This window comes from Biomphalaria glabrata, chromosome 8, assembly GCF_947242115.1.
Source record: "Biomphalaria glabrata chromosome 8, xgBioGlab47.1, whole genome shotgun sequence".
Classification (NCBI taxonomy): Eukaryota; Metazoa; Mollusca; class Gastropoda; family Planorbidae; genus Biomphalaria; species Biomphalaria glabrata.
This window is the reverse complement of record NC_074718.1, coordinates 20,484,795-20,501,392: the sequence shown is the minus strand read 5'-3', so window position 1 is coordinate 20,501,392 and position 16,598 is coordinate 20,484,795. Positions and strand designations below refer to the sequence as shown.

Below are 16,598 nucleotides of genomic sequence, written 5' to 3'. Positions count from 1 at the left end.
ACATATAATGTAAATAACAAATATAGACGATTTCTTGATGTCATCAGTCTGAGTGCGTTTGCAAATGTACGTCAGTATCCAAAGCTTGCGAGGATCATGCATGATTGTTTGAAGATGAACATTGTTTGGGTGTACCCTATCTGTTTTGCTGAAATAGAATAAATACTTTTAATGCATACCAATGTAGGCTTGCTGAAAAGGTAAAATTATCAAGACTTAATATAAATGGTTCATAGCACAATTATCAGCTGTATTGTGAAATTATATTTTTCACATTAAATAAATATCCCAGATATGCAACATGTTCCCTTAAAATAAAATATATCTAACTATTTGACGGGTAAGCACATAATGGATTTGTTTGTTGTTGGAAATTATCAATTGAAGTACTGTCTCTGTAGCACCTTACAAAAACCTTCAGCAAGTTTTTTAGTGATCTCGATAAATACTTCATCAACAGTCACATTTCTCAGGGTTTTCAGAACGAGATCTTCAGTATCCAGAGTCTGGCCAAAGCAATCACTTAGTATTGAAAGGAGATTCTCTGGAGAATCCACAATGGCCTTTAGTGGCTTTAGTTTGTCAATGCAGACCTTCACATGAGAGATCTAGAAAACAAGAGAATAAATATAATAGCTGCATAAACGGTATCTTTAAAATGTTTCATCTTTCATTTTGTAGATCAGTGTCATCCACGGTCCAGTCAACATCTTGCCAAAAAGCCCTGTTAATAAATATAATAAATGTCAAAAGGGTTGAGACACCTAAAAAGGAATTGTTTTGAAACTATAAAAATGAATTTACAAAAGAAAATGTAAAAGTTATTACCTTAAAAGACTAACCGCTTTTCTGCAACAACAAGCACAGTGTTGTTCTGTGTTACCTGGCCTTTCAGTAGCCTCAACATCACCTTCAGGTCCCAACTTCTTCACCATACTAGGTCGTTCAGTGCTGTCTTGGGACTTGGATAGGTGTCTTTTTGACAGCAGCATCGATAGAATTTTTTTTATCCAAGTAGGGTGCAACTAGGTGCCAGCTGCGGGTAATCTTCCTGCAAAAGTTCTTCACATCAGTCATATGCCTTCGAAACTTATTGTCAACAACATCGACATCAAGGCCTGCCACGCCCACATTATCTGGGGAAAATGTAACAAAAAAAAGTTAGTTTTATTTAATTGTGAAAAAAAAAATGTTTCAAACAAAATTACACATATGTACAATTTTAATAAAATGCAGTTTAAAGATTTTATTTATAAAAGGATATTTAATAAGACATTTAATGTAAAATAGAAGGCTCAACTTCATAAGTCCAAGTCCAGCCAAGCCTTTACTTTAAAATAAATTTCTACAATTATCCTAAATCATATAGAGAATATAGTAGATTTAAGTAGATCTATAGATTAATATCTGAAAAAGTATTTTCACTGAAATAAAATGATATTTCAATTGATTTGTGTTATATTTTGTTTATAACTTATATTTAGTAGTGATTATTATGGTAACTATCACTTAAAATTTTGTATTTATAAATTATTTTATAATTATCCCAATTATATTACCAGCCATTGCAAGAAATTTAAATAAAAACGAAAAATAATAATTGAACTAGTTTAAAATCATTCTAAAAATTTTAAAAATTGCATTCAAAATCACGGATGACTAAATAAAACTGTTCTTGATGATGGATTAAAAAAAAATCGATCTAACAAAAAAGCTATGCAGCCATTGATAACCATTGAATCTATCATTTCCGGTTAGTAATGGCGGCTGGTTTCGTTTTCTAGCCAAGATACCTGATGCACTGGGTCCGTTTTTACTAATAAAGTGGAACACTTATTGCGATAATATGAACAAAAATAGTTAGATTAGATATTAAGGTACACGGATTGACTTTAAAAAATATGCTTTTCAGAATAATAAAAATATTATGGATGGTCAACTTACCCCTATGCTCAACACGCTGGAACTCCAATGAAGACGATAGAAAAGCACTGATATAAATCCAAAGAATTAACTGATATCCGATCCTTGAACAAACAAAGGGCTCTGACTATCCTTTTGTGTCTGATTTTGAAGACAAAACCAGAGTGGAACGAAATCTCTATTGTTATCGGCTTAAATACTGCCGCACGAATACTACCGGTTCCGGTAACCAAAAAAAATCTCGCGCGACCGGAAAATCGAAGTATCTAATCTAGATCTATCTAGAAATCTAGATCTTAGTTAACTTAGTAACAAGTTATTACAAGTTACAGCTAGATTCTAGATCTAGATCTATATACTAATATAGTAGTTTATTTATTTCGGACATTACATGAATTTGGACATTCGCTGTTTTTTGTGGTCATTAAATAATTATTTTAATATGTATTATAAAACTAGCGCGCTGTATAATGTGCTTGACCAATTTCCAATGATTCTAACCCAATTTCCTTCCATTTAGCTGTTAGTTAGGTTGTTGTTTTTTCCTATGTTACCCGGATGACTTTACCTCTTCCTAGAGTTAAGACTATATTTTTTGATTGGCTAAGTCTATACTAATGAGCCCAGCAATATTTATTCTGTTTTTGGAGCTAATTTATTTGATTCATAAGCCAAGTTTTCTAATTCCATACCAAAAAAAAATTAATACGGAGTCCGAATTAAATTACGATTTTCTTATCAAAATTTATTTCGGACAGCCAGTTTTGGACATCAATAAAAATGATCTTATATTATATTTGTTCGTTTGTTGTTGTTTTTTTTTAATAGAGAATAAATGGGCAAATGTTTGGAGTGAGCTTGGTACATTGAATGAAGTTAAATGCTTAGATCTAGATCTACTAGATAGATCTAGATTTATATAGAGAGAATATAGAGGATTCAGTTAGGCAAGAATGGCTATCGTAACCTGTAGGGGCCTACTATACTACAAAAGATCATCTGTATTAGAAATTTATTAAATTAATAAACAAAAAAAAAACACAAACATTCAACACACATCTAATCATGCAAACCCCAAACATTCAACACACATAAAATAAACAAACATAAAATAAGTCTAAAAGTCTGTGCAGAAATCACTATCCCAGTGACCTAATTTTGGTAGAATAAGTGTGTTCATATTTTTATTTTTTGTGTTCGTAGTTTCGTAATGATTTCATGTGAGGGGCTATGCCTGGGGATCTTAAAATTTAGTTAATATAGAATTAAAATCTGAGTTTATTGATGCCTAAATATAGAGATTGTCCGAAATAAATTATGGTGTCCGGAATCAAATAATGTGGGTCAAATGTGTCCGAATTAAATGAAAACACACTGCCTCTTTGACCTTAAATATAATAACAAATATAGGTTTGGGGAACAAATATAAGTAGTCATCCTTATTCTCCTTTTATAACTAAAGAAGATTTTGATGTCATTTTCTTTTCTATGTCAAACCATTGTAAAATAATGCGCTGTCAAAGTCAAACTTTCAAATTTGGGCCTATAGGTGTCCGAATAGCATAAACTACTCTAGATCTAGGTCACTAGAGATTCACATGATGATAGATCTAGATCTAGATGAGAGTAGATTAGTAGATGATAGAATAGATCTAGATCTATTTAATATTTAATAATTTACTTTAATTTTTATACTTACCACTTCGTAACGGATATTTGATCTTGCCATATTGATATTCAAAGACTAAAATATCATACAGAATCTAGATATAGATCTAGACAATCTAGAGTACATCTAGTTACAATCTAGTATATCTAGGACTAGAGATCTAGATTATATGCAAATTAGGAAGATAATCAACTTTCTAGTATCAACAAAATGGCGATATTTCTGTGGCCAGATAATATAAAAATATGTCATTTATTTTTGGTTTTCACATAGAAATTAGAATCTATCGTATATAAACTTATTTTTTTGAAGTAACGTCTGTATTTTATAAGATAAGAAGATAAGACAATAATGTGACTGCATGTGATAAAAAGGAAATGTGATGTTATTTGAAAGTAAATACACTAATTTGTCTTAAACAATAATCAACAATAAACAATAATAAAGACTATTAATATCTGACTACCACTCTATGTCACTATATTTGATGATATATGTATATATAAACGCAAAAGCACTGACGGACTGTCATCACTAGTTCTCCTACTATTTAACCACCATCTAAAGCCTTTTTCACGAGCTAAACAACAGCGGCTAAATTTAGGAAATTTTTATTTTTTTTTTTCGCAATTTCGACCTTTTAAAACCGACATATTAAAAAAGAGAACATTATACTTTCTTAAGTTTTTAATCACTATTAAACTCTTTTGTGTGTGTTTCAATAGCAATCAATTCTTTTCGCTTAACTTGCGTATATTAACATTCGTTTTTTTTTCTACGTATCTTTGATTTAAAAAAGGATGAGACCCATAAAACCCTAACTCCCACACTTACAAAGAAAGAAAAAAAAAAACAAAAAAAAAAAAAAACAAGACATCTTATAATTAAAACTCAATGTGAGGGGTTCAAGAAGCTTAAACCACTCTGCTTGTTCAGGCCAGTGGTCAATGGTCACATTGCCTCAGCTAACCCCGCACCTCCCCACCCATGTCTAACAATTTCAACAGAGCCGACACAGACAGTCGTTAGCCAAACAAGTTGTTAATTTGCATACGGACGAATGACTCTGAACCAGAACAATGTTTTCATGGACATTCCGATGGTCTGGAGGTTAAGTTCGCTATGCTAGGCGGTGTTATCGTTTCAGAAGTCACTGGTTCGATCCTCCGTCGACGCAGTCCCTTATTTTCGTCACTTAATATAGACGGAACAAACTTGAAGCTTGAAACTATGAAGCTGTTGGATGAGAAATTGACCTGGTGTATGGAATTATATTGCGGAAATTTTCTAGAATTTAGGAACTGCGGCACCCTCTTTACAGATTCACTTTCCTGCCTGCCTATAAGCCCTCGAGCGCCAAGAGACAACTGGAGCGCCTCGAAAAGAAATATCAGGTACGTACGTATGGTGATGCAATGGTTTCCACCACACTGTGGAATCAGAACGACACCCACCCCTCTAGACCCAACAGAGGAGCCGAAAACAAACACGCAAAAGAATTTGTGAATGGTACAGAAACTGGGACCTTTGTAGCAGAGGACGGGAAGTCTGGAACGTTTTCTAACGCTCAAACAGTAGTGGTAGAAACAGAAAGGAGCAAGCAATCTTGGCAGGGTGCTCAGAAACACAATCGAAGACAAGCAGACGCTTCAGAACACTGCCAGATACCTGGACCGTGCTGTAAGGCGCCTTAATGCAAATATGTTTATTATAAATAAAAATCTACGATACCCATTTTCATAAACAACAAGTCCCTAGTAGACACTGGGAGCTATGAAAGCTATATTTCAACGCCAAATGGCCAAATGTTCATCAGGCAACAGAATCTTTATGGCTTCCACCCATCTATCTCGAATTACTCAAGGACGCTAGCATATGACTCAAAAATAAACTTGTGCTCCGACGTCATTCTTGGACTTGGCTTTATAAGTTTGGGTTAAGTTTGCACCAAAATCTGTTTATTCCTTTCGATTGTCAGAAACCATCCTTGTACAGCCAGCGAGCGTAGAGGCTCCTAGCCTATTTAGTAGTCACCAAACCCTAGTGGCTACATAATTGTACTAGCTACAAAGTCTCGTAGATACTCACTTCCAGATAGAAATTTTATAGAGAAGAAAATTCAACAACATTAAAGAACGCTATGGCACCCCTGTAATAATGCAGTGGGTACCGAGTCACATAGGTGTGACTGGCAACACAATTGCAGACTCTGGGCAAATTCCACCCAATGTACAGGCTGTCTAGGCCTGAGCAAGCTATTATAGTGCGGAATCGTGCCAAGGCCATTGTCTCTTTAGCTATGGCCAAATTTTAATTCACAGTGCCCCCGCTGCGGGAAGAAGAGGAAACCGTGCCTCATATTCTGTTTGACTGCCCCAGACTTGCTGATCTGCGTCTCGAAAGGTCTGAGAAACCCAAAATTCTCGACCTGTATGGCGACATTTATGCACTGCGCAAGTCAGCAGGGTTTCTGTCCAGGGCTTTTGCAAGAGAGGATTTGAGCCTCTCAAGCCCCTACTCAAATGGAGTTTGATGATGATGATTATTCAACAACTGATAAAGGATGAGATTATTGAACCATCTAAGTCTCCCTGCTAGTCACAACAAATAAACAGACATAAGAACGAAAAGAATGGTTATAGACTACAGTCAAACTAGCAGAAAATATTTCCAAGTTTAGACCTGAAAAGTGCATACCATCATTCCCATAAAAGAAGAAAGGCCGTTGACAGCCTTTGAAAAATGTGGAAACTATCAATTCCGTCGGATTCCGTTTGGCGTAACGAATGGAGTCGCCTGTTTTCAGCGTACGATTGTCAAAATCATCGAAGACGAACGACTCATTGACGTTTGCTTATGTGAACAATGTGTGACTATCTGCGGTGTGGACTGTTAGGATACGAGATTTCCAAAGGACAACTTAAGCCGGATCCTGAGAGATTTCGCGCATTACCAGTTAACATGTGTAAACAGAAACGAGTAGTGGATCTGGCTTATTGCTCAGTGGATACCTAACTTTTCAACAAAAATAAGCTTGAGAAAGCCGCCCGTATTAATCTGAATCGCCTTTAACCGTTGAGACTGATGCTTCTGATATAGTCATTGCGGCTACCAAGATGGCGGACCCTTTGCTTTCTTGTGAAATAAAGTTGTGAAAGAAGCATATGCCATTGTTGAGTCGTTGAGAAAATGGAAACATTTTTTAGTTGGTAAAGCGTTCACACTTGTTACGGATCAGCGATCTGTCTCATTCATGTATAACAGGTCAAACAAGGGAAAAATTAAAAATGAAAAAAAAATCCTTAGGTGGAAATTACTATCGTGTTTCCACTATGACGTCATCTATAGCCCTGGCAAGCAGAACACTGTAGCTGATACATTTACTAGAAACTTTGTATCTGCCATCACTCGCAATGACCTTAAATTGCTGCATACTAGTCCGGGTTTTACTCGTGTAGAGCTGAAGCCCCGTTTTTTTCGACAGCCGACCGGAGAGCTGATTCAAGCGGCTCAACCTTTTGAGAGAATTAGTATGGATTTCAAGGGACCTCCCTTCTGTTTCAAGAAATTAATAGATGAAGTCTCTAGATTCCCATTTGCATTTGCATATGTCTCTATATCTACAGTCGTTAAATGTCTCAAGGAACTATTTGCCCTATTTGGATTTCCAGCATACGTCCACACTGATGTTGTTTGTCCTCTTACAGATAGTGCGTATCCTTCGGAATCTATTGCTAATCCAAAACTCCCACTGAGATCATCAAAATATCCAGCAAATGCAATTAATTTCACGATGCTGATGTTTTTTTAAATTCTTATTTCGTTTGTTGATGCCGCCAGTACTAAATACATATCTATGTTGAAGAACTTTCTATTTTATGTGCTAACAAGCACGCAACTTCACAAGATTTAGCACCCCTCCCAACTCAATTTCCATAGAGCCGACACAGACAATCAGTAGCTTGTGTTGCCGTTTCCGAAGGAAAATATAAATCATAAAACAAATCATAAAACATTTGAAAACATTTTACAGATTGATTTAAGAAAGCACATGTTCAAATATAAATGAAGCTAGGTGATGAAACAAATGAATGACACATGTTACATAAATGAAAAGCGGCACAAGGGACCAAGTTTATTAATGAGAGAAAGTGTTGCGAATGTGCGACTACGTCGACCGAGACCCAAAACTCGGAAACGACAACACCGGCTAGAAGTAACGCACTGCAAGAGCTCAATCTCTAGACATGACATTGTTATGAACATAATTATAACACTCGAAAACCATGTCCGCTAAGTGTGTTTAATACATTTCGAGAATACATTTTTATAGACGAGTTACAAGCACATGTACGACAACAGATACAGCATATAATATTTATAACATTCACCACCAGTTCAAATATTGACAATGAAAGAATTAGGTAAACGTAGAATAATAATAGAGGTTCAAGTAAACAATGTAGAATAGCAAGACATGCTGGAAGAAATAAAACATGATAGATCAAATATCATATTTAAGTAAGGTAGTAAAATTCTGAAAAGAAATTGGCTGAAAAAAGTATATTTGTTAGAAAATCCCAATCATAATCACTACCGTGTAAGTCTCATCGCACTAGGGCACCGTGTTGAGAACTCTATTCTCTGATAACACGGACAAGGAAAGCGGCAGTCCTTCTCAAAGCTTCTCTGTCTCCGTACAGAGCCAGCTCCTCATGCAAACCAGCTTTTGTTTCACTCAAATGGCCTTGTTTAGGGTGTAGTTTTGCGCACTCGTAAAGGATGTGGTTAACTGTTTCGACGTCGTCCTGACAATGCCTGCAGCGTGAGTCGAAGTTTGGCTTAAATTTAGCAAAATAGGCACAGATTGGACAGTGTCCCGTTCGGTACCTAGCGATTGTTACCTGTTCTTCCCTATTTAGCTGCCACCATTCGTCCGATTTTGAGGGCCCTTTTAAGTTTTGCCAGACTTCCCTTCCCGTATTACCGTTTTCCCAGCTTTTGCTCCATTTATTTCTTGCCCATTCGTCCCCTATCGTACGCGCCTGCTCAAAAGTCTGTGGCTCGTCCACAGGGTCCAGTTTTGTGCCGAGCTTGGCTAATAAGTCAGCTTTCACATTACCCTCCACATCCACGTGTCCAGGTACGTATTGGAATGTCGTCCGAATTTTGTGTTCTTCTTGGAGGCGTCCTACGCACGCCAGTGTTTTTGCCAGTGGTTCCGGGAGCGTATCTGCAGGGCTTTCAATGGCTTGTAGGCTCGACAGAGAGTCTGTAAACAGTACAATAGGACTGGGTTGTGCTGTTTTCTCGTTATGTCGTTCTTCAATGTACTCTACTGCATTTTGAATTGCAACCATTTCAGCTACGTAATTGCTCCTGCCAGAACACGCACCTAGAATCTCATCGTTCTCAATCGTGCCAGGGAATTGAACCACTACACCATACCCAGAGGTTTTTTGTCCGAGGTTCTCTCTCGTGGAACCATCTGTGTACACTTTAATGTAGTCAGCTGGGTACTGGGCGACAGTTTTCCTGGCAGTGTTTCGTAGGACAGTTTTTGTGCATTTCTTGTTAACTTCTGGGTCAATCAGCGATTTCCTCGCCTCTGGGACTCCAGGAGCATTCGCCGGAGAAGAAGCCCCATGCAGAGCGAGAGCTACTCTGTTCTGGGGTAAATCGACTTCTTTGGACAATTCCCGCACCGAGTGCATGAAAGAGTTCCGCTTCAGCCGATTTCCGGCCTGCCATTTGTTGACCAGACTCCTGACTGGGCAGCCCTCTTCTAGCCGTTTGAATTTTTCATAAGCGATCATAACGGCTCGCTCCCTTCGTAATCTCAGTGGTGGGAGATTTGCCATTTGTCATTTGTCATTTGTCATTTGACATGCCGCAGTTGGCGTCGTACGAAATGCACCACAAATGAGTCTAATTGCTTGGTTCTGCACTGAGTCCAGCCCCGCAAGAGACGTTTGTGAGGCATAGACCTGTGCAAGAGACGAGTACTCCATCCTCGACCTTACCGCTCCAATGTAGACTACCTTAAGGCTCTCTGACGCTTGCTCTCGCACTGTTCTCACATGGTCGGACAAACCCGTTTTTGGGTCCAGGGTGACTCCCAGGTATTTCGGCTTGGCTTCCATCTTTAATTCGGTACCATTGATTGAGAGAGAAATCTTTTCTTTATAGATATCTTTGCCAAGAGTGAAAAGGGTCCAGACTGTTTTCGCGCAATTAACTTCCATATTCCACAAACTTGTGTAGCAAGAAATCGTGACTAGGTCACGTTGGATTTCCGCAGCTAGAGCGGCTGCGGATCTCCCAGTTTTCCAGATCAGCAAATCGTCCGCAAAAAGTAATGAGCGACACCCTAGGCGTTTGGTCAAATCGTTGATGAATACCAGAAAAAGTGTGCATGAGAGTGACGAGCCCTGAGGCAACCCCTGCTAGAGTACCTTCTTATTTGACAACTGCTCGCCATAACGTGTTTGAACTAACCTGTTCGTTAGGAAGCTTTTGATCCATCGGTACATATTGGAGTTTACCCCAAGGTCCATCAACTTGAGCAACAAACCTTGTCTCCAGACCCTATCATACGCCTGTTTTAGATCCAGAAAAACCGCGAGTGTCGACTCACCCTTCTTCTCCCTTCCGCCTCTCTGAAAACCGTCTGCCACCTCTTGCATAAAGACTGTAACCTGATCCATTGCGCTACGCCGCTGTCTGAAACCACCTTGTTCCTGACAAATTAAATTGTGGGACTCTAGGTACCACGTAAGCCGTCGGTTAATGATTCTCTCCGCAATCTTCCCCACACACGATGTGAGGGAAATTGGTCTAACTCTCAGGGCTGTTTGCATTCTTGCCCTTTTTAAGGATAGGAACAATGGTAGCCAATCTCCATGCCTTTGGGAAGTCCCCTTGAATCCATGTCCGATTTAGTAAGCATTGAAGAACTAACACAATTACTAAACAAAAACAATAAATGCTTAATTGAGGAAAAAGATGTTTGAATACATAATTGAATTACATAATTTAAAAAAAATACTATTCCATTTATTCAATTAGTGTTGAACTTCGTAAGAATGTCGGTAGCTTGATTGATATGAGATCTGATTGATAATCAAATCTGGGCGATGGTGTCAAAGTCGAGCTCTGACAGGTTGGGTATTTCGTCTAGGTCTAGATCAACAAAGTCATAGACATGGCTGCCCGCAAAGCACTCGAGATCTTCTAAAACAATGCAAAACCACCCTTATCCAACTCTACACGAACTGCTTTGCAAATGTTGGCAAGAAGTTACAGTCGCTGCTTTCGCTCTGGGAGATCCTCGATTGACATGATTTTCATCAGCCAACTTTAGGAAAAGTGCAGAGAACAATGGATGCCTTTGTATATTGCATTCATTGACCTGAGAAAGCCTTCCATCTGGCATCTTTAAAATTCAATTCGGAGTAAAACAACCCTCGTTGGAATACTATTTTCACTGCTAATCCACAACGCGTTTGACAAATCCACCAAAGGCGCCTATCTCCATATCAGATTTGTTGGCAAATATTGCCACCCTAGTAAGATATGATGCAGCACGAAGAAAACAAAAGTTATAGAACCACCTGCTACTGCACCACCCTCCATCTTAATAGACGATAACAAGCTGGATGCCGTAAATAAATTCTGCCATCTGGGATCCACAATTAAATATGACCTGTCTCTAGAACGCTGCCCCGACCTTCATTAGACTCAGGTCAAGTGTTTGGGAAAACCAGAAGCTCAGTACAGGCCAAAATGGAAGTGTACAAGGCATGCGTTATGGATCTTAAAAAATCAAATGAAAAGAAAAAGTGTGCAATACTGAGATCCTTGCACAAACAGGTATTCCGATCATCTTTAGAACCCTCAAACAACGCCGCTTGTCCCTGCTTGGACATGTTCGCCGGATGGAGGACAATCGCATCCCTAAAGTCCCTCTACGGACCTCGCGTCTGGCTCGCGTCGTATATATGTAATAAAATCAGTGAACATCAATACTGACCATTGGGAAGACATAGCTTTAGACACCAGAGTGACAGTGACCAAGAAAGCTATGGACATCGAAAGAACCATTCCTCAGCTCTGCAAGAAAAATGTACAATGAGAAAAATGACCAGCTCCTCAACCACTGAAGCGTTCTGACTAGAAGAAACCCAAGTCAATGATTTTCATCCGCCTACTTCAGAAAAAGTGCAGAGAACAATGGATGCCTTTGTATATTGCATTCATTGACCTGAGAAAGGCATTGCCTTTCCGACAAAACTGGGCTCCGGACGCATGGGCTAGACATGGCCAAAGGACCGAGTTTACCGGAAGTCTCCGCCATTTTCCTATGTTATACCAAGCTAACCGTGGGGAACTCGCCATTATGTAACGGTCTCTTGAGGAACGGCGCATGGATTATCGACAGGGTCTTGAGAGCGCTTTTTCAACTCCGTCCGTGCAATGGGTTCACTCTTGCGTACACTTGGACACTCCCAAGGGAGTTTTGTTTTGACATTAATTTAGCCTAGTTACCCCATAAAGTAACCGTTTCCCCATGGGAATCACTTTGGGTTCAAAGTGCCAGTGCCACGATGGCCTCTCCAAAATAGGGCTCCACAGCCACATGTCCACATAACTTTCATTTTGACCTGAGCTTATTCAGATAAGTAGACCTATAGAATTGATTTTCGTTTATGCTTTATCTCTCAAAAGTGTTTTTTTTTTCGGCGCTCAAGCTCCTGCTAGCTGTTTTTTTTAGCAGTAGTTTTTGTGATTCTGCAATAAAATGTTTTTTTTTTAAATATAAATTTCACATGGTGAAAGTAAAAAAAAATATCTTGGGTATGGTGAGTTCATGAAAGCCAATTGCCTGCTTAAGTTCCAACAAATCAAACCTACCTAAGAAAAAACAATATCAAAATGTGAGACTAGGAAATATATATATAAACATAAAAAATGCAATAATTTACGTTAAGAATCCTATTAATTTGAATACCCCCGACACTCTTGTTGAGGTATTCATCACATTGTCCTCTAAATACATATTGTTCTTGTGGTCTGTTGTTAGATGGAAATTGATTTTGTGGATAACATTTAAATCATCAAGTAGGTGCATGTGTATTGAGGCAAAAATCTGAATAAATGCAATTTTCTATAGGTTATGTAGAAAAAGGAAAATAAATTTCTATTCAAAACATAAGATTTAACTCTTGACCAAGACGTTATTAAAGATAACTAGATATCGCTAGTGATGGTGGCAGCGTAGTAAAAACACCCTAAAGTGAGCGACATTGTTTCGACCAAATCTCAGATTCATAGTTGCTTTGCGATTGAAGGAGGCCATAGTTTTGAGGATCCAAACATGATTTTGGAATTTTACTTTTGTATGTTTAAAGGCAGTGGCGTCACTGATTTGTAAGATTTCTTTAATTCTTTGTTGGACAACTATAAAATTAGTGTCTATTCATTTTTAAAATTCAGTTGTTTATTACGGATGTCAATGTGAAAATATGCATTCATACTTAATCTTTGGAATCAAAGACATTGTATAATTCAATTTTGCAACAACGCAAGTAAATTACACTTTTTTTTTCTGGATTTCAAACTTGAAAACGCATCTTCAACGTGGTCAGTTTGCTCGTCCTAGTGCTTTTTTATTCAACTATTGGATCTGTGTTGAAACTCTGCGCACTGTCATCAACTGACTTTGTGCTGGGACGGTATTTCAATCAACTTCTGAAAGTAACGTTAAAGTGATCTGTATAAAAAATAATTTTTGAACAATGAACTCTTTAAATGGCATTTTTATTTGTTTCACTTCAGAATGTTTGTGTAATTTGGTTTCGTAAAATACATCTTCCAAGACGATGAGAAATGATGAATTTAAATTCTCTAACCCTAACCCCATCCCAGTGATTATTATGGTTATCGAGGGTTCCCTCCATTCAGCTGTTGAATATCTACTTCATTATCAATCCATGGCATTTAGGGTCTGCCTTGATCATCAAACACAAATCCTCTCTTGCAAAAGCCATGAACAGAAACCCTGTCGAGAATTTTTGTTATGTCGAGACGGAATCTGTCTGAGGCAGTTTCCGCTTCTTCCCTGCACCGGGTGCACCGTGTCAAATTTGGCGTGAGATGTATGAGGGTCCAGGACAGCCTCCTCCACGGGGAAGTGCGGTCAGGGTGCCTCATTCGCTCCCAGACTCCACGGGCTTTTTGGTATGTCCTAGCACTTTTTCATTTCAATATTTTGAATTAAAGCCAGAGCATGGTTGGTGTTTGCTCGCCCTAGTAGGCAACGTAATCTGCAATGGTGTTGCCACTCTTATGACTTGGAACTCACTGCATTATGATAATAACAGTGTCAATTATTGTGGTGGCGGGGCATGGTGATTCAAATGTATGTTTTTATCTAGTGGCATGATGCATCTGGATACGAATAGTGTGAAAATGTTCGGTTGTCTTTGTCAGTGTCGAGATCTCGCATACATTTAGTGCAGATCTTTTGTATATCGTTTTCCTTCCAGCTTCCTAGCTATTTTAAAGTAAGGAGATTTCTGATTATTTGGTCTTATGCTTCCGATTTCTTGTCATTGTGATATACTTGGTTTTAGTATCCTTGACCACAATTCCAGCTTTACGAGAAATGATTTTATGTTACATTCAGTAAATAGATTCCACTGTAATATGCTGTTTCCTTATCAGTTGTGTTTATTTTCTCATCCTAAATATCTTTTCCAACATATTTAATTCTTGTGGACCTCTGCTGCTTCATGGTCCTAATTATTTCTGATGTTTCAATGTGTTCACTAAGCAATCTGGCAGTTCTCCCTTCTAAGGGATTAATTCTAATTACACTGATGTTTTCTGTGATCTGCAAAAACTTTGTTCTTACACATCTGCAAAATAGCTTGAAATCCTTTCCATCTTTTAATTTCTCAAACTGGATTTTTCACATTGCCGTTTTTTCTTTCTTACCTTTTTTGACGCTTCATTGTTCAGTGTTTCTGGTTCAACTCCGTACTAAGTTTTTTTTTCTCTTCTAGAATGTGTCATTCAATTAAATCCACCCACCTATTCTGCTGTTAATAGCATTTCTTTTTTCTAATATTTATTTATAAAGTTGAAATCATGCTGCTTACATTCTTTTTCCTAAGACAAAAAATCCAATAATCTTACTACAGTATTGTTGGGTTAGGGTAATTTTTCTATGCAATATGGGATTCATTGCTTTCTTTCGAGCAAGCAGTTGCCTTGTTACGCTTGTTACATCTCACGCCAAATTTGACACGGTGCACCCGGTGCAGGGAAGAAGCGGAAACATTTGAGACCATGCCACCTTCATTCCGACCATGAAAAGAACGTTCGTAATTTCGGTAGTACATAGCTTTTAGAGCTGGCATTTCTGTATGCTCATAATGAATGAATTAATGAGTTAAAAGAATTGATATTTATTTACAAAATAAGATGTTATGCACGTTGCACAAAACTTATGATGACTGGTGAGCTGATGAAGTGGGTAAAGGCAGTTCAGCAATTGATGCAAAGATCAAATGCGCCTCCGGTTGAAAAGTCAGTGACGGGTCTTCACGGAAAGAATTGGAATTTGGCTTTTGGTTTTTGTTGTTTGGTTGGTGAAGATGGGGCTGTGACGATAAACAATGTTAGCCCTAATGACATTGCGGGGATGTAGATGCCCTTCTGGGAATCATAAGCATTACCTTATTGCGAACGATAACTGGTTCGGCTCATTGAGGTAGTTGCAGATACATTAGGAACAAAAGATTCAGGCACATAGCATGCTTCTATATTTTCTTTTGGATTTGGAAGAAGAAGAGAAGAAGAAGAAGAAGTGCAGCCCGACAACTGCGACAACAAACTCCAGGAGATGAGCTCCTTCATCAAAGCTCTTTTCGTTTGCGACATCATTTTATCAATTTGGTCTATTTGGCGTTCCTTTATCCACCTTGTTCCCGATAGTTCACCATCATTTTCATTTCTTCACGCATCGAGTCGTATATGTCTTGTAGCGAGTCTTTCATAGTTTTCAGAGGCTCACCGATATCAGGATCCACCTCAAACAAGCATATTTCCGGATCCTCCCCTTCATAAGCCAGAGCCTGCCGAAGACGATCTCTAAGAATGTCTTATTCTTTTCAAATTGTTTCACTCTCTGCCACTGGAGCTCTCCTTTCAGTTCCTTCAATTCAAGCACGCCTACCGTTTCTTAGATGTCATTTTAAATAAGCTCTTACCTAATGCCTCCTTTGAGTCGCCCAATCCCTCTTTCAGACAAATGTAATCTTCCCGACCCTGTCAATAATCTATGCACCGTTCCCCAAAGGACCGTTTACACTAATGGCGAGTCCTCCACCGTCAGCTTGGTACAACATAGGAAAATGGTTCACGAACAGCCTTCGGCTCAGCTCTTAGACGATCTAACTGATCTAACGATTCAGGGAGGCAACTCAATGAGGATGTTTATTTACAGGGACATTTCAAAACAACTGTGCCCAAGCACAGTCTCTGGCAGTGCGCACCTTCTCAGCAAACTTGAATGGCGGTTTGCCTCTTTCTCATTTAATAGTTTCTTCGTTTCTTCTGGATATTTAATTGTGAATTTGTTCACTCTCATTCCCTCCTAATTTATTATGTGCTGACATTGAATAGGTTTTTTTTTAATAAAGTTTTACTAGCTATTGGAAATTGTTTTCGCATGTTAGAAAGACAAATCTGTGTCAGGTACTTGAATGATTTGCTAACATGGTAGCAGCCTGTTCTAGTGATTCCCTTTGTTGCAATGAAGTTTTCTAGTTTTCTCCATCGTCCATTCTATGTAATCTAAGCTCCTCCATTTGTAATGGCTTTATGAGATGAGCTATCCGTGTAAACTGATTCACAGATTGCTAGTATAGAAAAGAGCTCTGTTGGAATGCAGATTTTTTGGTTATATTTTTAATACGTCTCTTATAGTATGAAGAGCTTT

General features: G+C 38.3%; 2 protein-coding genes across 4 annotated transcripts in view; both read right to left on the bottom strand.

Annotated features, from left to right (window-relative positions):
- Positions 1–3,828, bottom strand: part of LOC106074402 (NEDD4 family-interacting protein 1-like) — a 108,374-nt gene extending 104,546 nt beyond the window's left edge. Inside the window, exon 1 of one of the 3 annotated variants that reach the window (XM_056039332.1) lies at positions 3,623–3,828. In XM_056039332.1, coding sequence (XP_055895307.1) covers positions 3,623–3,652 — 30 coding nt within the window. In that variant the 5' untranslated portion in view covers positions 3,653–3,828. The remainder of the gene's footprint in view (positions 1–3,622) is intronic. The other 2 variants (XM_056039331.1, XM_056039330.1) reach the window with 2 other exon arrangements.
- Positions 3,829–8,229: 4,401 nt separating this feature from the next.
- Positions 8,230–9,453, bottom strand: LOC106055495 (uncharacterized). Its single transcript, XM_056038144.1, has one exon. It carries the CDS (start codon positions 9,451–9,453, stop codon positions 8,230–8,232), a length of 1,224 nt encoding a protein of 407 aa, XP_055894119.1.
- Between the last annotated feature and the right edge of the window lie 7,145 nt (positions 9,454–16,598).

Excerpts from the sequence above, each read along its gene's own strand:
- LOC106055495 (XM_056038144.1), bottom strand. The coding sequence starts at position 9,453 with ATGGCAAATCTCCCACCACTGAGATTACGAAGGGAGCGAGCCGTTATG.